Source organism: Nanorana parkeri, unplaced genomic scaffold, assembly GCF_000935625.1.
Source record: "Nanorana parkeri isolate BGI_ZX_2015 unplaced genomic scaffold, ASM93562v1 scaffold34, whole genome shotgun sequence".
Lineage (NCBI taxonomy): Eukaryota > Metazoa > Chordata > Amphibia > Anura > Dicroglossidae > Nanorana > Nanorana parkeri.
The window spans coordinates 2,835,013-2,860,369 of NW_017306302.1; the positions used below are offsets into that span (position 1 = coordinate 2,835,013).

General features: G+C 43.1%; 1 protein-coding gene across 3 annotated transcripts; it reads right to left on the reverse strand.

Annotated features, from left to right (window-relative positions):
• Positions 1 to 320: 320 nt before the first annotated feature.
• Positions 321 to 25,333, reverse strand: PPWD1 (peptidylprolyl isomerase domain and WD repeat containing 1). 3 transcript variants are annotated; one of them, XM_018569062.1, is made up of 12 exons: positions 25,231 to 25,333; positions 25,049 to 25,149; positions 21,793 to 21,895; positions 21,595 to 21,695; positions 21,034 to 21,154; positions 18,958 to 19,405; positions 13,019 to 13,209; positions 8,767 to 8,956; positions 7,209 to 7,390; positions 6,249 to 6,330; positions 3,437 to 3,619; positions 321 to 651 (listed from the first exon to the last, which is right to left on the reverse strand). In XM_018569062.1, exons 1-12 carry the CDS (start codon positions 25,296 to 25,298, stop codon positions 508 to 510), a joined length of 1,914 nt encoding a protein of 637 aa, XP_018424564.1. In that variant the 5' UTR covers positions 25,299 to 25,333; the 3' UTR covers positions 321 to 507. The 3 variants fall into 3 exon arrangements, with proteins under 3 accessions (XP_018424564.1, XP_018424556.1, XP_018424572.1); XM_018569054.1 differs by having other exon boundaries at positions 25,049 to 25,144; positions 25,223 to 25,333; XM_018569070.1 differs by lacking the exon at positions 25,231 to 25,333 and having other exon boundaries at positions 25,049 to 25,158.
• Positions 25,334 to 25,357: the final 24 nt, after the last annotated feature.

Below are 25,357 nucleotides of genomic sequence, written 5' to 3' on the forward strand. Positions count from 1 at the left end.
CCACTCAATAGCGGTGCTCAGGAAGCTAGAGTTGCTGATTGGAGCAGTGTGCAGGGGGAGCAGTGTGCACTTAGGAAGCAAAAAAAAAAATACAACAGTGTATTTACTACTGTATATGCAGCCTGACACAATTTGTCTTTAATGTAAACAAAAAGGTGTACAGGAAGTGCTGAGATTTGACTTGGAACAGCTTTCCTGTATTGTTGCTGCACAATGGCTGTAAGTAGTCAGTGAGAGCTTACCTGAATGCTTACTTACATGAAAGCATTTACACCCCCATAGCTTGTTCACAGTTCCACTTTTAAAAGGACAACCAAGTCAATTCATAATCAATATAATTATATAAATATAAAAATTGGTGATCCCATACAAAAGTACAGAGATCTAGACATTTTATTTTATAAAACACAGGTTCACTAAAAGATGTCAATAACAGAGTCTGCCAAACAATAAAACACACGCACACGCCATCTGTACATATGACACAGAATTAAAAAACACACCCAGCTATTTGACAGTGATGCTAATAATGGTGATGTCTTCGTATGGCTTATCTGTCTTAGGGTTAACTTTGACGTTTGAGATCCTCTGGACGACTTCCATTCCTTTGGTTACCCGCCCGAACACTGTGTGTTTGTTGTCGAGCCAAGGCTGTGAGAGAAGAGAAAACAGAGCATTATCTAACCGAGAACTTGCGTACGGCCACTTGCCTGTCACGAAACATCCTCGTAGCTTTCAGATCGCGCATTACCTCCGAGGCTGAGGGGGGAACCACAACATATTAACATTAGACAGGCTGAAGAATTCAAGGTTCGCATACTATATGCCAACACGCAGAGAAGAATTGCATACATATGTGAATGATTCTGGGAAGACATCGCTGCTTAAGAGAAACAGACCTACTGTGAGCCATTTAAAGTTAATGGAGGCCCAGTCTAATACAATCCTTATTGTGTTGCCATTTGTCAATTAAATCATTAATACCAGATAAAATAAAAGCCATATGAAGTGATTAATGCTAAATGACGTCTGTGGTTACAACATGTGTGATACCCTTTTAAAAGGAAAGCTTTTTAGTATTATTTTGCAATGTTCTTACACAACTGCACTGCAGAAAGTGGGCATTTCTTATGAAACGGCACACAAAGGACATCATGTGCTGGGGTCACCATTCGTTGTTCTGCACCTTACCGATACTGTTACCAGAAATTAAGTGACACTAAACTCAGGAGATAAATCTTAAAACTGCATTCAAGTATCTTAACTATTATTGGTGCGGACACTGTCCTTCCTTCTGGAGGGTGGCTACTTTTGTTCCCCATGGTCCCTGTGTGTGCTTTAGTAGCCACCGCTTCAAGCTCACTCCTGTGATGGACTACAATCTCAATACAAATTAGTAAACTAAACGTGAGATTGTAGTCCATCACAGGAGCGAGCTTGGAGCGGTGACTACTTTACAACACACACAGGGACCATGGGGAACCAAAGTAGCCACCCTCCAGAAGGAAGGACAGTGTCAGCACCAATTCAGAGATGATTTGAGGACCTACAGCCGAGTAATACACAAATAAGATACATTTTTGTTGTTAATGCACTTGAATGTATTTTTTTTAAATTTAATTCGACTTTAGTGTCACTTTAAGCTATAAAAAACCCCGGCTACGAAAGGCTTAAAGTAAAAAATGTGGCAATATTCAATAATACTAAGGTAGCCTTAAAAACACTGCTCAGGTTTTGTGATTTTAGGACAGGTGACCAAATTACGGTTGAGCAAACAGTAGACAGACTTTGTTTTACATATCTGATCACTGACAATCCAAACGGCAATTCCAGAAAGAGAGATAAGCAACCCATTCAAATGTCATGAAAAGGCAAGAATTGCCAAGTCCCTATTCACTCTGAAGAAGGTTTTCAAACAAGAATTTTAGGCTACCGTATATACTCGAGTATAAGCCGAGTTTTTCAGCCCATTTTTTGTGCTGAAAAATGCCCCCCTCGGCTTATACTCGAGTCAGCGTCTCGAGCACTGAGGAAAGTGAGTACGCTGGTCAGGTTTCTTCTTACTTACCTTGCCGAGCGTCGCGTCACTGCAGCTCCGGTGGGCGGCGCTCCGAGCGGGGTCATCTGGCAGTCTCCGCGTCCTAATTTAGGTGGCCGGAGACTTCCAGATGACCCCGCACGGCTTATACTCGAGTCAATATTTTTTCCCAGTTTTTTTGTGGTAAAATTAGGTACCTCGGCTTATATTCTGGTCGGCTTATACTCGAGTATATACGGTAATTAAAAAATGTCAGAGTAGATATAAGCCAAATACAACCTATAAATATACTTTCCTTGCCCTGGGACAGAATACAGTCCAGAACTGTGCTCCCTCACCCACTGTGCCTGTGTCACAGCGTAGATTACACCAGGAAAATAAGCTTTTGTTTCATGCAGCACAGGTACAGGTAACTTAACTGTGTGGTGGGACGTACATGGAGCTCATCTTGGATGAGTGGCCAAATATTGCCTTTACATTTTTCGCACTTGCCACTGGATGTTATAGGGACACCATACAAAGATAAGCTTTTCCATAAAACAAAGGGTTTGATTTTTTTTTTTTCCTGAGGCCTTCCACACCCCCCCTCCCCCACCCACAGTGCGATCGAACCCTTGGCAAAACTTTGCCAGCGTTGCGTTTCACTGCAAACGCAAAAAATAGGGCAAGCGTTTGATCGCACTGCCAGCGGGGGGGGGGCGGGTGCGTGGAAGCGGTGCCATTGAATACAATGCACCGCCACTCCCCCTCCCTCCCCAAAACACGGGGGGAAGTTTCACAGCGATCGCGGTGCGTTCCAGCAGCTATCGCTCTGGAACGCACACGCTTTCAGTGTGAACAAGCCCTAAAGGATCATCTAACATACAAAAGATGCCCACAAAAGCCAATGCAATCTTCTGCTCAATGCAACTCTTATTTTTTTCAGTCTTTTTATTTGGTTTTTATATTTTAATTACAATAATTGAGTCCTGAGGTAATACAAAAAATGAATCCCAGAGAAGACTAGGACACCCGCAAGAATTTTAAAGGCGTTACGTAATTAAATCACAGTGGTACGAGAGAGCACTGTAGTGGCTAGGATCATATGGTGGTAGGTTAGGTCAAGAAGTTACCACTATAGAGAAGTTGTGAACCAGAACTTCTAAGTTCAATGTAGTCTTTAAGTAGGTGCAGAAGGTAGGCGAGGGCATAGAGGTCGGAATCATCAGTGACACAAGTAAGCCAGGAATTACATTTTCCATTTCATTTTTGTTGTACACCCTTCTAAATGTTATTTAGATTGGGACGTTATACGAGAGGAAGGTTATTCTTTAAAGATCACTAGCAAAGTACCAGTACAGTCATAGCAATATAGGATAACATTACACACACATCAAGACATGTATAACATGCACTTACAGTTGGCACCACAGTCATGAAGAATTGAGAGCCATTGGTGCCCGGGCCAGCATTGGCCATACTGAGAGTGTAGGGTCGGTCATGTCTTAGCGTGGCATGAAACTCATCTTCAAACTCTCCACCCCAAATACTTTCTCCGCCCATTCCAGTTCCTGTAGGATCTCCTGTTTGAATCATGAACCCCTATAAAGAAATAAAGTGAAATATAACCATAATTCAGGAACATGTCAGGTATGCTAGTTGCAAATGATAAGTTTGTCTACTAGTGCCCATGTGTATAAACACTGCCCTCTACACTGCATGAGCAGGAAACCTGTGTCTCAGCACAAAATGAAAGCATTCTTGCCACTAAATGAACACAACATTTAACACAAAGCATTACACAATGTGTGCCACATCTGTACACTATGAATACAAATAATACTAGACTACAAATTAAAGTGATATAAAGTCAAAAGGTTTCCAAAAGCTGAGGAAATCACTTATAGTGGATGCTGCTCCTTTATGTTTAAAAGTTTTAGTTTCTTACATAATCAGCTGGTCCCCTAAGCACTGGCCCAGATATCCCATATTAAGGTGGCTCCTTTCCCTTTCAGGGTCCCATGGAGCCACCCCTATGTGTAATAGTAAGCTGTATATGTCTCCACAAAGAGGCACAGCAAGGCAAGTCATTCCCCAGTCCTCTTTCCTTCTCCAAGCTAGTAGATGGTCATCTACTGTAGTACTCTGTACTCTGTGATCTTGTACTGGACAGGAAGTTTGGGAAAGCTGAGCCGAGAGAGTTGGAGCTGTTTGGAAACATGGTGACTAAGCCCTTGGGAAAAATGTATAGAAATACTTTCCTTGGCAATAGGGCTGCAACAACTAATTGACTAAGTCAATTATAATCAATGATTGAAAAAGTTGAAAACGTTTTCAATCATCGATTAATCGGCTTTCAATTTGTTGGCCTTGTTCACGGCCCCACACACGCCGCGCGCTGCCCAAGAAGCAAGTTTCTGGAAGACTGCTCATACCACCGGTTATAGAGGAGTAGAGCAAATCCCAGCAATAATACATTATACAGCGCAATGCGGAATACCACCAGCTATAATGTACTATTGCTAGCATGTATTGTAGTCCTCTATAGCTGGTGGTATTCTGTATTGTGCTGTATAATGTATTGCTGGGATTTGTAGTCCTCTATAGCCGGTGCCATTCTGCATTGATTGCTGTTTAATTTTAGACGTTCCATTTTACTATATTGCACACCACACTTTTTTTTTTTTTACTTCCACTGCTCCAAGCTGGCTCCTGTGATGGACTGCAATCTCAATACAAACTAGTAATCCATCACTGGAGCCATTGTTTAAAAATGTAATTAACCGATTAATCGAACTTAATAGTCGGCTAACTAATCGACTTTGAAAGCTCTACTTGGCAATGTGTATGTGCTCTCTCTGGGCAGGTTATTAACACCTCCTAGCTCCAATTATGCAGATGAAATCAACACCTGGTTGCGACTAAAAGATTATGTGGATTGGAGCAACATTCACCATATTTATTCCCAGATAATTTTTGTCATTCTGAATTGAGAACGTCCAAGAAAAATACAGCAAGTCCAGTTGCCTTGACTTAAATACTACTAAAGTTAAATACTACTAAAAGTGGATCTCCAGTGAGCAAGAATCTTATAACCCCAATATCACCCCCTCCCCCACATGAATTAAAGCATGAGTCTCATATTAATAAATTCTCCAGAATTACCTGAAAGGAGTCTTTCCTCCCTCTAACATAGCCGGTGATGGGCAGGGAGTGGCTTCCTCAATGAACAGAGGAGCGCACTCAAAAAATAACTACATGTTCCATAGTGCCTTGAGCCACCAGCAGTGCGGGGCGTATGACAAGTGTGTTTTTGTGTACCAGAGTGAGGCGAGCCATTCCTACCACAAGGAAGCCTAACTAGACACTGCGAACGCCCACTATCTGGGGAACAGAATAAAGGGTGTTAAATCAACAGGTGGGGAAACAGGAAAGATTTGTGCCATGCTGACTGCTGCACAGCCTCAAGTGCAGGTAAACCAAGGGACAGATCAGTGGTTTAGTGGTTAGCACTTCTGCCTTGCAGCACTGGGTCCCCAGGTCAAATCCTGGTCAGGACACTATCTGCAAGGAGTTTGCATGTTCCTGTGCTTGCGTGGGTTTCCTCCCATAATCAGACATGCAGGTATGTTAATTAGCTCCGGTCTAATATTTAAACTAACATTTAAATATTGTCCACTGTGCATGTCTTACCAAATATTATTTTAGCTGTTTTTTTGCCCAGCAGCCGTTACCCAGAATCAACTACAGAACGGCTATAAGCAACTACAAAAAGTATTCACACAACAAAAAACTGAAGCCATTTTCAGACAGCAGACTTTGTGAAGAATGTAGTCAGTATGTGAACAGTAACTACATGATAGCCGATAAAGGATTGCTGGGCTCCTGTGAACAAAGCCACGTTCACAAGTCCCCCAGACCGCAGGCTAAACGCTCAGCTAAATGTGAGATTTTAATATTTACTTTGTACAGCAACACTAAACACTTGTCAATAATTTCTTCATTTGAAACACTAATTTCAGTGCGCTGTAAATGAGGAACTTGTCAATGGGGGTTAAACTACGTGTAACAAAACAACTAAAAGCTTATGTATCATTACACCGAAAGGTATAAGATCTGAAGCTAAAGATGAAAGTATGAATATGGCAGCTGTTACTTGTCATTTATAAAGAGGTCATTTCACACCAATTATTTTAATGCAGATCACTTAAATTACAGTAAATATTCTTACCTTAATGAGTCTGTGAAAGACGTGGCTATTGTAGTAACCATTGCGGCTGTGCACGCAGAAGTTCTCCACAGTTTTGGGACACCTGTAACAAGGTATTCATTGTCTGTGGTTAGCTGTCTGTATTACTTATATCTTAGGCTCCTAGTGTGAGTGAATGAGTGGGTTTATTATTATATTTCTTTTTATTACACACACACACACACACACACACACACACACACACACACTGAACGTGTGCGTGTGTATAATAAAAATAATAACACACACACGTTAAATAAGCCCAGGTTTATTCTATGCCGACACTCAAATCAAATGATGCATTTACACCTATTGAGGTAAAGTATTTAGCCCTCCTCCCCCTACTCGGGTAAAAACCCTCAAGGAGCTCTAATTATTTTCTGAAAAGGTAAGTTTTTTTCAGTACACATTCAGCGTTTCCTGGATATATTTAGCTGCTATTACTAGTTTCCTTGTGTAGCATCATCTACAGACGGGAAACCATGGTAATGACAGCATGGACAGCCCATTTACTGGCACAAATCATGCACATTTTGTTTAGGCTCTCTAGGCACTGCATACATTTTCCAGCATGTACCAAACTGTTGACTGGCTTCAGTAGTCATGTGTTCAAGTGCAATATGTTCTCTCATGCTCTCTCATAGCATCGGTGCAGAGTATTTGGGAGAGTACCCGTACTCGCCCAAATGCTCCGATGCCTAGCCCGATACTTCCGTTGTAATGACTCGCTGTCCGGCTTCCTGATTGGCCAGAAAGCAGGCTCCATGCTTTCTCGTCACCTAGTAATGAGAAGCACGGGGACGGCTTTCCTCCTAAAAGGGAAGCCCGGTGTCGAGTCAAAACACGCCACCTGGCTTCCTTAAATGGGACTTCCGGTATCGATCTAGTTAGACAAAACTGATGATTATTGTTATGTACAAGAATTTGATTTGAGACACTTACTCGACAGGAAACAGTTTGACATGAATATCTCCCATGCTTGTATGGATGGTGGCGCTGTCAGAAACACGTTTTGGCCCATCGGCCTGTGTGGCAGCCATAACTTCTTCTTTTGATGGCTTCTCATTGAAAACATCCCTGTCGGACTCAGCACTTTTTGTGTCCTCTGGCTCTCGCTTGGTAAACTGAAAATCAGGAAAATCTACAGCTTACAGTTTTATTCAGACCTTCTATTTTCACCGATATAACATCAGAAATCACAAAATACAAAGACTTCATGTACATATATTCAAACATAACAAAAGAACACCGTCAGTACACAACAGTAACAGCTCCAAGGCTTCTGCTCCTGCTACAAAGTGCTCCATAGGAGTGTTTGCAGCAGACCACTGTAAACAGAAAGCTTTTGCATTTGGTTTACATTTGAAGTTAATTAACGTCATGTCACGGCACTTCTTGATAATACAGAGGATCGAGCAGACCTGAAGCTGCCTTCCTTGCCTCTCTCCGCAGCAGAAAGTCGCTCCCATAATCATCTATAGTTACATAGTTACATAGTATTTGAGGTTGAATAAAGACATTAGTCCATCAAGTCCAACCTATTAGGATCAATAATTTGTATCTGCTATCAATTTAAAGTCCTATCTGTCCCAAGATAAACAATGTATAAAAAAAGAAATTACTCTGGAACAATGGACAGATGAGGTAGATGGGAAAAAAGGTGTATAAATGCAATTGGTTATCGAACAAGTGTATCTAACAAAGTGGCCACTGAGTGCATACTATACATTCAAGTGATATTAAACCCACATTTTGGGTTTTATTTTTAATTTTCCAGACGAAAGCCACTTGTACTTGTTTGGCTGTTTTTTTTTTTTTTTTAACTTGCTGCACCGCGGCCTCCTCTCCTTCTGCTACGGGTGTTTCCTTTGCCTAGCAGGTTGCAAAGAAGACTCCCGTGCATGAGCGCTCCCGCTCGGGGATTGAGCTGTGCGCGTCTACTGAGAAGCCAAACTTCTGTTCCCGCCTCCTCACAGTATCTCGACAGGCAAGAGCAGCAGCCTATCGCTGCCCTGCTCTCTGTAACGTTGGGATCCAGCCAACCCGGAACTTCGGGACACACCGCACATGTTCTGGAAGCCAGCAGCTGTGCACATGGAGTGTAGGTAAGTGTTTGGAGGTGGGGGGCGTACAAAGGTAGTGGGGGCATTTTTTTACCTTAATGCAGAGAATGCATTAAGGTAAAAAACAAATAGCCTTTAGTACTACTTTAAATTAATTTTGAAAAAAAAAAAGCTAAAGTTACATGTTCGGAAAAAAAAGCAAACTAAATGTCAAGCGCTAATATAGCAAACAAGTTTCTCTTGAAGTTTTGATCTAAACCCCAATAAGTTTGGCACAATGAAAATGAGCTGGTGGTAATCTTACTCTTGGTTATTTAGGTGCAGCTCAGCTCTGATCTTTAATCTGGTTTTGCTGCAACAATGCTCTGATGGTAGTTTTGAAGAAGAGGTTCAATGACTTTTAAATACATTAAAAGGACATTATTGTTTGCACTAACCATGTAAAAGCGATTCTTTTTGAAGGAGGTGCACACGATGGTGGGGTCAGGCTGGATGTTCATAAGGGCGGGATTATCTGAAGCCTTCATCTCTATGGTGGTAGCGGCACGGTGCTTTTTAGCTGCTCCCTGGAACAACGCAAGCTGCATCGCCCTGATGTTTTCCTGCTTGCCGAGGATCCGCACACACCTGCACAGGAGCACAGCGACTGTTATAGCAAAGACAGAAAGGCCTCACCCTCTGCTGACTCAGAAAAATGAAAGTGATTCTACGGTAGCACAAACTAATCCCCTGCTAATCCCTGAATAATGAACATTACACGTTGCTCAGGAAGTCTCAGGATACTCCTAATGTCTGGCCTCTGGCAATATACTCTGTTTCCCCTTGTAAAGAACACATGGATCTTTTCCTAATGCTAATACACTGTTTTATGCTCCTCGGGGCTTCAACTGTTGCCAGGAGGAAAGAAAGAGCCTTGACTTGCTTTGTAGTGTACAGCAAAAGAAAAGAAAATCTAGTTATTTTCTACTTTGAAGCTGGCAAGGAAAATACATTTAATAGAAGTTCTGTATCGTCACTGAAAAGCTCTGATGTTTTAATTGCAGAATTAACTCTATGTGCTCTTTGAATATGGTCAAGAACAGACAATCTGTGAAGACAGCAGATGAGATGACGAAATTACAGAAAGCTTTTTATGCTTTAAGATCCTGTATAGCCCATGGATCAGTAAACAAATGGTCTTCCAAAATGTATCACTTGGGCTCCAGATAGTTACAAGTGATTTTCATGTTATAAGACTATGAGAGCCCCAGAAAAAAAATAAATAAAAAGAAATAAAGCTACCACTAGAGTCCAGAAAACATTGTGCCAGAGAATAAAAGACTCAGCTGTTAGAAATCCTCTTCAGTCTTTCATCTTTGTGATAATTGGCCCAATTCGTCTAAGCAGTGGCACAAATATAGCTCTCATTACAAAACCAACAAATGGCAGAAAAATTAGACCTCTTCATCACAGAAATGCTCTAACCCAACCAATAAACCTGTATTATCCTCTGCACAGTATAAAGGCCAGACGAATGGCCACTAGAACATTATGTATTATTATGTATAATAATAAGATTGGTGGTACAAAAGGATCAAATCCACTATAGTGCACTTCGAGGGAGAGCTTGAGAGAGCGCGCGAGGGGGAGGACTCTCTCTCAAAATTTAAGGAACACTTTGAAAACACTGTATACTGGACTAGGTAATGTGTTAGGAACGAAAGGATGCCACATCGTTTGATGGAAATTTAAAATTATCAACCTAAAGAGGGCTGAATTCAAAGACACCCCAAAATCAAAGTGAACAAATGATGCAGCAGACTAGTCCATTGTGCTGAAATGTCATTGCAGCAACTTAAAATGGTACTGTACACAGTAATTTGTATGGCCATCACATGATTGTATGGATGCCTGACAACGTCGGGGCATGCTCCTAATGAGACGACGGATGGTGTCCTGGGGCATCTCCTCCCAGATCTGGACCAGGGCATCACTGAACAGACTGAGGTGCAACCTGGCGTCGTCGGATGGACCGAGACATAACGTCCTAGGAGGTGTTCTATTGGATTCAGGTTAGGCGAGCGTGGAGGCCCATTCAATGGTATTAATTCCTTCATCCTCAAGGAACTGGCTGCATACTCTCGCCACATGAGGCAAGGCATCGTCGTGCACCAGGAGGAACAGGCAACATAACATTCTCCACAGCTTCTCCAGACCCTTTCACATCTGTCACATGTGCTCAGGGTGAACCTGCTCTCATCTGTGAAAAGCACAGGGCGCTAGTAGCAGACCTGCCAATTCTGGTGTTCAATGGCAAATGCCAATCGACCTCCACGGTGCCGGGCAGTGAGCACAGGGCCCACTAGAGGACGTCGGGCCCTCAGGCCACCCTCATCAAGTCTGTTTCTGATTGTATGGTCAGAGACATTCACACCAGTGGCCTGCTGGAGAAAATTTTGTAGGACTCTGGCAGTGCTCTTCCTGTTCCTCACTGCACAAAAGAGTAGATACCGGTCCTGCTGATGGGTTAAGGACCTTCTACGGCCCTGTCCACCTCTCCTAGAGTAACTGCCTGTGCCCTGGAATCTCCTCTATACTCTTGAGACTGTGCTGGGAGATACAGCAAACCGCCTGGCAATGGCACGCATTGATGTGCCATCCTGGAGAAGTTGAAAAGAAATAGACACCGGCACTCCAATAGTAAGTCGATTACGTCTATTTATTGACGTACATCAAAAGCAAAATAACACACTTAGTGCGACGTTTCGGGGACACACAGGAACCCCTTCATCAGGCAAAACACTCGTGTTATTTTGCTTTTGATGTACGTCAATAAATAGACGTAATCGATTTACTATTGGTGTGTCGGTGTCTATTTCTTTTCTGCATTACTTTGACGGTGGCCATCCGTCGACTACTGAGCACCCAGGATACTTTGTTGGACGTGCGGTCAGGAGTGCAATGGGTACATGGACTGTATCCTGGAGAAGTTGGCACGCCTGTGCAACCTCTATAGGGTCCAGGTATAGCCTCATGCTACCAGTAGTGACACTGACTCTAGCCAAATACAAAACTAGTGAAAAACAGTCAGAAAAGATGAGCAAGGAAAAAAAATGTCAGTGGCCTCCACCTGTAAAACCATTCCTGTTTTGGAGGTCGTCTCATTGTTGTCCATCTAGTGCACCTATTAGTTTCATTAACACCAAAGCAGCTGAAACTGATTAACATCTCCCTCTGCTACTTAACTGACCTGATCAATATCCCAGGAGTTTCACTGACTTGATGCTATACTCTGATTAAAAAGTGTTCCTTTAATTTGTTTTGAAACAAGTCAAATGCTGCTGCTGGGCTCTGGTGGTTGAAACCCTACTGATGTCATCACGTCCAATGCAAGTCCGTCCACCTGTATTAGACGTGAGGACACCAAGGGACATACCACAGCTGGAGTGGAGGGTGAGAGCGTGGCGAGTTCTCACTGCCGCAGGATAGAGGATCGGATGAGCTTATTATCTGTATTCCGGCTCCTAGACCAAAACGAACAGTTAACCCTTGCAGTGCAGAGCTATCCCCACTGCAAGGGTTGATGCATTAACTGGAGTTCCTCTTTAATTAAAGACAATCATAAAAGAAAAATAAATCCCTTGTTCAACCATCGTATCCAGAGGCTGCAGCACTTGCAAAAGGGTAGTATGCTTATTCGCCATCCATGGACACATCTGCTTGCGTCTCAAATGTAGGGGGCACCAAGGGCACTTTCAAATGCAGATTTAAAGTGACTGATGTGACTGTCCTAGCATAAATTAGGCCAGATAACTATTGTCATTCTCTAAAAACGCATGCCTCAGGCGTATTTCCATGATATTTGAATATTCCTGTTTTCGCTATAGTATAACTTGCATTATTAACCACTGATAAAAATCTATATACTGCTACTAAACTGAATGTGAGGAACTGGCAATATCCATCCATCCATTCTACCAAACCTTAGCTATAACTAGGGCTGCAACCAACTAATCGATTCATCGATAAATTGATGAGAATATTTGTCAACTATTCTCATTACCGATTAGTTGGCTGGATCTCCTAGCTCTCTCCTCCACGTTGGGAGGAAGGCACAGCAAGCAGTGGGCAGATGCAATAGCCAGCCTGCTATTGCAATTTAAAATGGCCAATAGCAGGCTGGTTATTGCACCAACCCACTACCTGCTGTATTTACATTCAGCTGCTGTGGAATCTTGCCTCTGGCAGCTGTCTTTCCCGGGCTGAAGCTATTCAAGTGCTATGTGCTTATAATACAATTATTTTTTTTTTAAATGATAAAAAAAGGTGGGGGGAAAAAAAAAAGTAATCGATTATGAAAATAATCATTAGTTGCAGCCCTGGGTATAACATCATCTTCCTTGTACTTACCTGACCAGCAGTTCTGGTTTCACTAGTCTCTAGTCCCAGAGTTAATTTGGGCAGAGTTCAGAATCAGACTTCGTTCAGGCGTACACACTGGTTTTTCTACCCCGGCAGGCAATCACTTCCTGCACTCATGTCGCCTGTATCAAAGATTGAAATACGGAGCAGAACTGTACAAGGTCAGGACCATCGTAAGGAAAAGTATATAGTGCAAGAGGGAGGATTTTCAACTTCGGATAGTTAGGACTTAGGAAATAGATGAGCGTCTAAAATGGGTTTGCATCTGCTCTTTACATTTCCACTCACCTATTTGTTTCTACATTAATCACTTTAATGCCGAGCATTGTCCCATACAACACAAAATGGCCGGTCTCATCAAAAATGATGTTCATTCGTTTAATGGCATCCACTTTCTCCAATTCCCTTTCCACAGCCATGCGTCTCCCAAACTCCATGTCTGGGAGCTGTTGTCTCATCTGCTGCAACTCTGTAAACATCTGCAAAAAGAAGATCAAGGTTAAGACTGGAATCAGTGTTTTTTGTAACTACAAACCTAATAAAAGAGAGAGGATTATGTTGGGCCTGTCCAAAAAAAACCACACACTTATCTGGCAACTCCAATGTCTTTAGCCCTGATTTAGAGAATATGCCAGGAACAAAAAAAAACGACATATGAGGTGCATAAGCGTATGACGTGTACATTTCCCCACATTTCATCCCTTTAAAGACCTCGCAAGTACAAAAAAAAAACATGAGTTTATGTGTCAGAACAGGACTCAACTCAGTCCTGTTGTAGGCTGACAAGCCTTGCCCAGTTTTCTTTTGTATTTCACTGCTTCCCACATCCAAAACATAGGCACTAATTGACCTGTAGTCCAAGATGAGAACTGAGAGGACTAATCAGTCTCCTAGAGACAAGACAGCTCTATTCTGAGTTGATCAATGTTTGTTTTTTTGCATTTATTGCTTTTAATGGTGCATTTGACAGATCAAAAAGGTACATTCAAAAAGGAACTTTACCCAGATCTTCAAAATACCAACCAAGGCACCTTTGGAAATGTTTAGTAATGACAATCTACAAGCACATACTTCTACATAATTGCAGGCTTTGTATTCTTTGCATATCTTATTTTTCTTTTCCTCCCCAGTCTTCTGACAGTGACCATTTTTACTAAAGGCAAATAAATATATCTCCCTTTACTTCCTGGAACTCTGCGACATGTGACTAGGACATGTGACCATGCACATCAACTGAGATTACAGATGAGATTTCCCAGCAATGATCTACTGATGTAACTTTCCCAGGATGCATTGCTTGGGCACATTATATTACTAATGCTAATTATAATCACCAATTAGATTGTAAGCCCCCAGGGGCAGGGCCCTCCTCACCATCTTGTCTTGAATTGTATTGCGATTGTAATGTCTTCCTTATATTGTAAAGAACTGCACAAACTGTTGGTGCTATATAAATACTATGTAATAATAATAATAATAAATAAATAATAATGCCCAAGAGGACCAGGAAGTTGGAAAAAAAAGAAATTGTAAGTAAAATAAAAATGTTTGTTTAGCTAATGGATGTAAGATGATTTCATATCAGCATGCAGAGTTGTATGCCGAGGTGATTTTTAGTGCAAAGGGGTAAATATCCGCTTTAACAGACCAAAAGGAAGCAAAGAAGAAGAAGTTCATTGTTAGGGTTAACATTCTCTTTAAGTAAGAGCCCTACAACATATGGCAAGAAGAAACTGGCAGAATTTATTATTTTTGCTGTTAAAGGATGACAAGTGTTTATGATGCAGGCAGGGGTGCATGATTACTATCGCCTGACGCCCGGAACATATAGCTCCTAGGCGCCGGGAGGTGTTTCCCCCCCCCCCCTACATTTAGCCCTGCTGTGGGCAAGCAGGGCTACACGTTTAACAGGGGACCCACTGCTCGTGTTATACCAGTGATCCGGGGGGCTGTACAGCTGTCCAGATTACTAGTAGCAGCCCTCTGTAATGTCCCCCCCTCCCTGCCATGGTTTTCGGGGGCCCACGCTCTTCTGGGTGACCTGGGACCATGGCAAATTACTTCAGAATGTGCGATTAGCGAGATAAACATTTTTTAAAATAACTCCGCTGCCCCTGTCATCTGCATGCAAATAAATTCACGGGTATGGCTTTTTTATTTTTTACATTTCCACACCCCTGTGCAGGGCTCTAGTATGGCCAAATGTGACCACAGCAAAAAAGAAAACTAAAACAGGAGGGGGGAACTTCAGCAAAATGATCAGGTTACAGAATATACGTGGCAATACACAGGTTGAATTTGTTAGCAGCAGCATAAATCGTTTCAATACCAGACACAGTCTTCCATCTGGCAGGCATCACAAGGAAGTCATCTCAAGACCACAAACGCTCACTACCGAACAGCTGTCAAAAGGCCTGTACAGCAGAACATGCCCTCCTGCTACTCTTATATTGTTCAGATTCATGTACAAACAGCACACAAATATTTCAAATAGAGACCAGGCAGTCATTGGAACACTTCTGCGTAAAATGTACGGAACTACCGATATCGCTCTCATTTTTCTAAATAAAGTGCTGGCAAAATTCAAGGAGTACAATTGCAATTACACCTGAAGGATTATAGCTAAATCCATGAGCATACCCGGCATATCCAGGCAAAACTAAGCCCTGAAAGGCATACAAAGCTTACCTGTCAGGAGCTTGCTTTTATCCAAGCTTTACCATAATGGACCTGGAACACCTAAATTTAAACATTTTCCTGTACCAAGTAATCTAGTGTTTAGAGAATTTTAATAAACTGGTCAGATATGGAAGGGCACATCATCATAGGGACGTTATTAAAAAGTCCTCCAGCATCCTCCCCCTCCATCATCAGCCTGCCCCCCCTCTGGGGAACTTGCAATGCCTCTGTACAATGCCTCCACTCTGGGGAACTTGCCCCTCCATATATACATGGACTCTGTAGGCCCATTCTCTACAAGTTCAAAAAGCTAGTTAAAAAAAAAAAAAAAGAAGGGCAAACGTTTTTTCTCAGAGGACAAACTGATGGTGACAATAACTTGGAGAACAAGGGGTTGGAAATGGGTCACAAGGCCACATCTTGCTTCATTCCAGACAAGAGAACCAAAAGCTGGACTTGGGAAACTTTTGGCCAGAGAGAAGATGGAAAATAATGACTAGAAGTTTTTGAATATATGGATTGTGGTGGCAAATATTTAGAAAACTAAGAGGGTTGTCAGAAGGCATTTTGGAAGGTACGATGGTGGCACGTGAGCGAGGATGAAAGTTTATAATACAAAGACTAGTTCAGTGAATTCTTACAGAAATTTCTGGAGAAACCTTCAAAAAATCCATGATCATGTGGCTTTGATCTCACAGCCTGTGCCCAAGGTAGCTTTTGGGATGTTATACATGGGGGTCGGCCTCTCTCTGGGTTCTATGGGAAATATTTACTGTAGTAGCCTCTTAACTGGAGAGATCCTCCTGGTCCAGCCATATTTCTACTCTCACAGCTAACACCTATGCCTTCCAATCCTGCTACATTTATACCCTCACTGCTAGCCTGTGCCTTCCAAGCCCGCTACCTTTCTACCCTCACTGCTAGCCTGTGCCTTCCAACCCCCCTACATTTCTACCCTCACTGCTAGCCTGTGACTTCTAATCCTGCTATATTCTACCCTCATCACTAGCCTTTGCCTTCCACCACTGCTCTCCTCCTTTGGGAGAGTTCAGATACCTTTCTATCCTCTCTTCTTTCCCTCCCATTCTGACCATTCGTATACAATCTCTGCTTTCTTGTAACTCCTGGTCAGGTCATGTTTCTACCCCCTTCTTTCCCTCACTCTACCTATATTAGGTACCACACAAATAGGAGTCCTCCTTCCAGTCTGCCTGTACATCCCAACTGGCTGGCAGCGTTTCAGAAACGTGGCACGGTGCGACAGCTACTGCATTATTTCGTCACTTAGCCGTCAGCAAATGCAGATAGGGCATACACAGAGGTCGAAAGGCTGGACAGTGTTTAAAGCGATTCCCACCTATTGCAGTCCTTCTGCCTCCATCCTACAGACTGCGGAATAAGAAATCTTCCAAAAAGGGAATGCATTATTTTCAGTCAACCAATTAATGGGGTTAATTTACTAAAAAAAAAAGAAGAGTAAAGCCTGTACACTTAGCAAAATGTAATGTTCGGGAATAATGTGAACTAGTTTTCACTTTTAACACCCCAAAAAACGTGACAGAAACTTATTTTTTTTTAAACTTTCTAGTGCACAGATGGGGTATTCAAAGTAAAGACTGCTAAGTGTCACTAAGCAGGCTGACAAAGTCTGCAAATGACAAACTGCACTTGCGGAGTGATTCACTCTGTATAACATGTTTATCTGCTTTTTTTATTGCAATATTGTTCTAAAGTTTTTAAATAAAACTGCTAATTTAGTGAAGGCTCCTCCCGGAGATTGTATTGTTGTACATGCTGCTGAAGGCATATGGTGAAGTAAAGGTTGATCCTGGTCAATGGAAAACAGATGGATGGAGAGTACGGTCTGTGCTCAGCTTTCAGTAAACTACATCAGGTCAATATCTTCTAATGTGTGTTCTGACTTTTTGTGGAAATGCAATAAAGTATATAATGGTAAGAGCAGCACATGCCATTGATATCTACAGTGGCCAGTCACTAACCGGTGGCAGCAGTAGTGGCTACGCTGCATGAGATGTGTACATACAGCCAAGTATAGGCCACTGTACAGGATTTACATGATTGTGTCATCTATAGGCCACCAAAAAAATGTTTACATATTGCAGCTTACCAATCCCTACAATGCAGTGGCTGCATTTGTTTTCTTTTTTACTTTATTAACACACTTCCTGTCATAGGGTAGCGCCACACTATGAAGGGGCATCTAAGCCACCCTTGGACAGCAGCATTGTCACCCTGTGGAGAGGGTAGTGTTAGATGGACTAGCATATTCAGACGGCCTTGACTAAAATTAAATCTGAACTCCAGATAAAAAACTTTTTAACAGTTACAGCAAAAGTTTTTACCTTTCAGGATAAAGGTTTTACACAAATAAGTAAAGGCTGAACATTGTAAGCATCAGTGTCCGTATGAAATGGTTTTTCTCAACGCTCTGATAATTTCACTGCACAGCTTGGTCTGTTAAAGGAAATTGAAACATAACAGACTTACTGGCCGGATCACCAAGTGAAAATAAAGGAAATGCCGCCACCACGTCTAAGTATTAGTAAGCTGCAATATATAAAATGTTTGCTTTTGAATTTGAACAGCCTTTAAAAGTGGAACTTTAAGTACAAATTAAAAAACGGCGACCAGGCAGGCCTTTTTATTGCAGAAAATACATGATAATGTCTGTTTGCTTCCTGATTGATAATGGACTTTGAGTTGCCAGGATGACAACTGTTGCACATGCATGAGAGTTATGTCATTCTGGAACAGTGAATCAACATAGACGAAGATCCCAATTATAGGAATGGACCAGGCAAATATGCTGGCACTGGTGAGGGAGTTCACATAGGGGAGGCAGGTATAGTTCATTTTAAGCAGTAGACCCTGGATGATGCCTATACAAAGAGGGCCTCAGAAAAAAAAGAAAGGAAGGGGAAAGAATTGTCAGAAGGAGTACAGTTATTGAACAGACAGGTTATAAATACCGAATAGTAAAGTATCAGCAGCACACCAAGGTAAAATCTGCAACAAGCGGTCATTTTATTGATGTACACACATAAAGCAACGTTTCGGGGCCACTCAAGTGGCACTGAAAGGTTGCTTTATAACGAGATGCGTGTACATCAATAAAATGACCACTCATTGAAGATTTTACCTTGATGTGCTGCTGATATACTTTACTATTCGGATTTGAAGTGGCGCCATCTATAATCACGTCAGCACCCACTTTAAAAAGGGACATATCAGTAAGGAGTGCAGTGGGAACCTTTTTGGAACTAGGTTATAAATACCCGTTACACATTTTAGGACATGCATTCCCACATATAAGATAACAGTTTTAAAGAAAGCTTGGTGAAAGAGTGTTGTGATCTTGTGCAGAGCAGGCATTAAGAACCTCACTACATCTTAGATATTTAGTTCTGCTAGTTTAACTGGATGTGGAGGGTCATTCATTTTTTTTCAAAAATGTAACTACCCTATGAAGGCAGTTTGGTTGCACACAAAATAATCATCAATGCAACTGGAAATGTCACTTTACTTACACTCAAGGATTCATCAAAAACTCTCATTAGCTTCCCAGTTAAAAAACGAAAAATGCGCACTTTCCTGTCAGCTCCAATAGTGGCCATCTTTGTACCATCCGGGGAGAAATTGATTCCAGTCAAACATGTCTTACACTTGGCAAACTCATAAAGGTCAGTGTCCGTTTTGTACTCCCAGTTAATGTTATTTGGGAATTTGTACCCACGGGGAGGTCCAGTCCAATACTCAATCATCCCACTCTTGTCTGACGATACAACCACTTTGTACGCTGGGTTCAGCTGGATTGCTGTTAGAGGTGAGGAGTGCATCTTGTTGAACACATGCAATTGTGTATTATCTCCTCGTCCATCATAAATAAAGATCTTCCCTGTGCTTTTTTCAGAACATGCCACAGCCGAAATTGCATCTCCAGGACAGTATACCCATTCCGACTGCCCGGGGTGATAGCTGGAATACACAGGTAAAAATGGTGTTAGGGTCACTGTAAAAACTCAGCTGTGGGGGGTGGAGAAGAGAAAATAAAACAACAACCACAACAAAGCCCAATCCACCCAAAAGAGGAAACTAAGTTCTAGGTGGCATTCGGATTTAACCACTTCATGAAATCTCCATTGGACTCATAGGAGGGCTAGAACCCATGCAGTAAAGTAGATATTTAGATCCCCTTTACATGCTACCAGGGCTAAATGCAGGGGATTTTTTTGTTATATAACTGCTATACAGTCTATACAATCTAACTGGATGCGGTACCCCACATGGTGTAACCCATCTCTATAATAAACTGGGAACCTTAATACAACTGCTGTGAGCTTTCCCTCATTCAAAAGTTATAAACTGATGGAGTTGCTTGCCATCTTCTTTTTTCTGTGATTGGTACGCAACTCTCTACTTTTCTCTCAATATCCTGGAGAACATAATACGCAGGGCTCGAAAAATGCACTCGTCCACTCGTCTGTGACGAGTGGACGCCAGTGCTGGACGAGTAGCTTCCCGACCGGCTGTTGTAATTAAACGGCCGGCCGGCAGCTTTACATTCATTTTAACTCCTTTACGCCGCCCGCGGCGAACCGAGGAGCAGTAGAGCTGCCGCCGGCCAGTGGACTGCATTAAAATACGCAACTATGTAAGGTGGCCTGTTCTAAAGTTCTGCCATGTGGAGCATTCAAACACATGTGCAAATGAACCTCCTGCTGACATGCCACTCTAATTGTCACATCGTGTGCTTTTTAAAGTGACAAAAAAAACAAGGAGTTAAATCTTAAAAATAAATTTAAGTATCTCAACTATTAACAGGAATGTATCTTATTTGGGTATCACTCAGCTGTAGATCCTCAAACCATCTCTGAATTGGTCCTTCTGGAGGCTGACTACTTTTGTTCCCCATGGTCGCTGTGTGTGTTGTAAAGTAGCCACCGCTACAAGCTCGCTCCCAGGATGGGCTACAATCTCATGTTTCCTTTACTAATTTGTATTGTGATTGTAATCCATCACGGAAGTGAGCTTGGAGTGGTGGCTACTTTACAAAACACACAGAGACCATGGGGAACAAAAGTAGCCCCCCTCCAGAAAGGACAGTCTCAGCACCAATTCAGAGATGATTTGAGGATCTACAGCCAAGTGGTGCACAAATAAGATACATTTATGTTAATAGTTGAGGTAATTGAATGTATTTTTAAGGTGTAACTCCTGAGTTTAGTGTCACTTTAAATAAGCACATTGGGAATAATATCAGTACCAGCAAAGTGATGGAGCATTATTGTTAATAGTTAAGGTACTTGAATGTATTTTTAAGATTCAATGTCGGAGTTTACCGTCACTTTAAATAAATAAAAAAAAAGTTATTCTGGGATAACTCACAACTGTATATTAAAAATTGAAACGAAAATAACAGCAGTTGTTATGCAATAAATATTTGACACAGATAAGATACATTTTTGTTAATAGTTACTTGAATACAATTTTAAGATTGAACTCCTGAGCTTAACACCACTTTAAGCATAGTACCAGTTCAACCAGTGCAGAATTTAAGTAGATTGTGCAACTGCCAAGGTGTAGTCATGGCATAGTGTACCTACCCAAGCTTTAACATATTGATCATGTCAAAGTTGACCACATCAAAGACTTTCATTGCTTGATCCTCACCCACTGAGCACAGTAGGGCCCCCTCTGAACTGGCTGCAATGCTTTCTATAACACCTGCAAAAAGAGAACAAATAATCAGTCCCATTGTTAGAAGAGCAAGATACTGTTTATGTACCTTTCCAAATATCAAGACCTTCAAACTACTATGCACACATACAGGTCAATGCTACTGTGTGTCACTGAGCCCTAGCAAGCACATCAGGTGCTATCCTTTTTTTGCTACATCTTTTACATATGTCTGCTGTAAAGAAGATACTTGTAGAAGTGATCAGTGCCACATACCGTGATGTACATAAATCATCCTTCCCCAGATGCCAGAACAGTCAACTAGCATAAAGCCCTAAATGCAACATACTTGAAAATCATTATCACAATCAAGTCTTTATTTCTACCCACCTTGGTACCCGTCAGCTAGAGATGCTCTTTAACACACAAGGAAAAAAGCATTGTTAAGATTACATTGCACACTACATTAGTACTAAAAACAGCTTTACCTAAATGACTCCGAAAATGTTTCACAAACTCAATTCCTTCTTCCACTTTTTTCCAGAACTTCACATGCCCATCATGGCTAGCAGTTATGATGAAGTCTGTCCTGTTTAAAGATATGATCCATATGTATTCATGGTTAGTATGTGAACAGGATACAATCCATTCAGTCTACACTTACTATAAAGACAAATCTCACTTACTTGGTGCATACAATGTGGGTGATAACATCCCGATGCATGTAGCTGCGCTCATACATTGAAGCACTTGGCAGGTTGTCTAAGTAAACATGCTCAAACTCTAGAACTGGAGAGAAGTAAAACCTATTATGTAAACTTTGCTTTATAAAATATCTGTGAAATGTGCTCTCTATCCAACTTGTTGGCAAGTTTCATATTGTTACCAGCTAAAGATTTCGGGGTTCCTCGAGTCCTGTCTTTCTTAAAGGAGAACTATGGGGTTAAGGCTTTGCCCCATAGTTCTCCTTAGGGTAACGGGAGGACACAAACCCTAGGCTCAGTATACCGCGAGCTGTAGCTCGTGGTATACCGAGACGCCGCAGCTGAAGCGGATCCCGACAATTGTGCCGGGATCCGCCCAGCTGCATGACTGACAGCTGGCTCTGCCTATCTAGAGGCAGAGCCAGCTGTACCCGCCCCCTCCCCGTCCGTTTCGCCACTCAGCGCTGGCGGATCGGAGCGGGGAGGGGGGAATCCAGCCCCTCCCCTGTCACGGCAGAGAGCCGTGACAGGATCGAGAGGTGAGCGAACGCCGGTATGTGTTCGCTCACCTCACGATCTACTGAGCCGACCTGTGACAGTCTCATTGTCACAGGTCGGCTAGAACTATGAGGTGAGTGAAAAGCACTCACCTCATAGTTCTCCTTTAAGTGAGGTGTACATGGTATGGAACTGGCACAAGAGCCAGGTTGGAAACTTCTCGGCCAAACTGAGCTTGCAGCCAGTCAGTAAGAAGCAGACTGGCTATTAAAAGTATTTTTTATAAATGCAAGCAATGTAGGTACCTGAATGTGGCTTGGAATCAGCCTCTCAGAGTCCCTGTACAGCAGAGGTCGGAGAGGGGAAGGGAGAAGCAGCACAAGGAGCCAGTCAGGTGTGCTGCAGTGCAAGGAGAATGCTGAAAGGAGGAGAGAACAGAGTGACAGTGAGGTGGACTCATAAGTCTGCTTCTTCATTTAATGCCCAGTCACAAAGTGGGGAGGAGACCTGTATGTGAAAGTGAAACTGCAGCAGAGAATGATTACCCCCCCTTAGCTAAACAGGGCTGTGCTGTGTTCAGTCTGGATGGACTGAAATACAAATGCCGGGAGTTTCACATAAAAAAAAATAATCAAGAAACCAAGAAAGGGCGCAAAGAACACTGGCTAGCTAAAGAAGTTATAATGGAGACTAAAGGTGGTGGCACTTACGCGTGATTGCCAGGATCTGGAGATGGACGGCCGGTATGGAGGATCGGGGCACTCGTGGTGTGGTTCCGACTGTAGTTGATGTGCTGGTCCGAGAGGTACATCCACAGGAGGGTGTAGACAGGAAGAGGAGACTTCGTCCGAAGTGCCGTTGGGGGTCTGTGCGGTGTGGAGGAGAGGCAGGGAGATCGCTGTGGTGTCGGCAATGGAAAGCGGGCAATGGACAAGGCTGTAGCAGCCGCAGCTGTGTGTGTCAGCGATCGGTCACTGTCAGGTCTGCTGGGGACAGTGTACGAAAGCAGCTGACAGATGCCGAAGATCAAATTGATGGTGAGATGGAGAGGAATCTAAGCGGACAAGAGCGACGCGTTTCGAGGAACTACCTTTTTTTCAAGCTCGGGTAAAGCAGTGAGATGATGGTGGGAATACGCCGGGTTTAAAAAGTGACAGATGGGCAGGGATAGTGGTAGTAAGCGGCAATCCCGCGGTTTGAAATTGAGAACGGAGTGGTTGGAACCGGGCATATATTAAAAAGCTTGATATGCATAAAGGCCATAGGAGACTGATATGTAGGGAAAGGGCATATCAAGGCATATCAAGCTTTTAAATATATGCCCGGTTCCAACCACTCCGTTCTCAATTTCAAACCGCGGGATTGCCGCTTACTACCACTATCCCTGCCCATCTGTCACTTTTTAAACCCGGCGTATTCCCACCATCATCTCACTGCTTTACCCGAGCTTGAAAAAGAGGTAGTTCCTCGAAACGCGTCGCTCTTGTCCGCTTAGATCCCTCTCCATCTCACCATCAATTTGACCTTCGGCATCTGTCAGCTGCTTCTGTACACCGTCCCCAGCAGACCTGACAGTGACCGCTCGCTGACACACACAGCTGCGGCTGCTACAGCCCTGTCCATTGCCCGGCTCCTGTCCGATTTGATCCCTCTCCATCTCATCATTTGATTCGATCTTCGGCATCTGTCAGCTGCTTTCGTACACTGTCCCCAGCAGACCTGACAGTGACCGATCGCTGACACACACAGCTGCGGCTGCTACAGCCTTGTCCATTGCCCGCTTTCCATTGCCGACACCACAGCGATCTCCCTGCCTCTCCTCCACACCGCACAGACCCCCAACGGCACTTCGGACGAAGTCCCCTCTTCCTGTCTACACCCTCCTGTGAATGTACCTCTCGGACCAGCACATCAACTACAGTCGGAACCACACCACGAGTGCCCCGATCCTCCATACCGGCGTCCATCTCCAGATCCTGGCAATCACGCGTTAAGTGCCACCACCTTTAGTCTCCATTATAACTTCTTTAGCTAGCCAGTGTTCTTTGAGCCCTTTCTTGGTTTCTTGATTATTTGCATTCACAGGTTCTCCTCCTGTTTCCCAGGGCTGCATACATGCCTCCAAGCTAACTCTTTGCCCATCCGAGAGCGCTGTTTATATGTTTTTTCTACATAAAAAAAAATATCAATCATGAAGCCCTTGTTCAGGCACTTCCTCATACAGGATTACTCTCTCTGTCCTGTCTCTCAGTTGTTCTCCTGTGTTGTCACTGTCACATGGGCCTCTGATGGAGACTAGTTTCACCTCTGCAAAATTCAGCAGTAATGTCACAGCCAGTGCCCCCGCTTGCACGTGGCGTCACGGCCAGTGCCCCCGCTGGCGCGTGGCGTCACGGCCAGTGCCCCCGCTGGCGCGTGACGTCACGGCCAGTGCCCCCGCTTGCGCGTGACATTTTCCAAAAAACAAACAGCAGCCACCAGTGGGACACACATCACTATAAGGTGCCGTATTATAGATAGATCCTCGATGACTACTGTGGTTTAAACCCCCTATGGGATTATACCGTGTTCTTTTTAGTGCCTTATTTGTACCTAGCCAATACCCCAATACAATGACAGACCACACTCCAACATTAATTAGGCCTCCTATGCTGACGAGCTAAGTTGGAAATGTTGAACCTTTTTACCCCCAGACTGGCCTGCCTGTGTATGGCTGGACATGTTGGGACCTCTCATGTACCTCTCCTCTTCTTGCTCTGCGTCGCCTCTGTTGGAAGCGGTCCTATCCAGCTTGCCTGTTCTTCCTCTTTCTCCTCTTCTCGCTTTTGTGGCTCATCTCGTCTCGCCTTCTTGTCATCCTGTCTCGCCTTCTTGTCATCCTGTCTCGCCTTCTTGTCATCCTCACTGCTTAAACTGGAGGACGAGGAAGAACTGCTACTGCTACTACTACTACTGCGGCTTCTCCTTGCCCTCCGCTTCCTCTCCGACATGTTTCTCAGCGTACGACGTCGTTAAGATGCGACTCGTAGTGCAGGCCGTGGCTGATGAC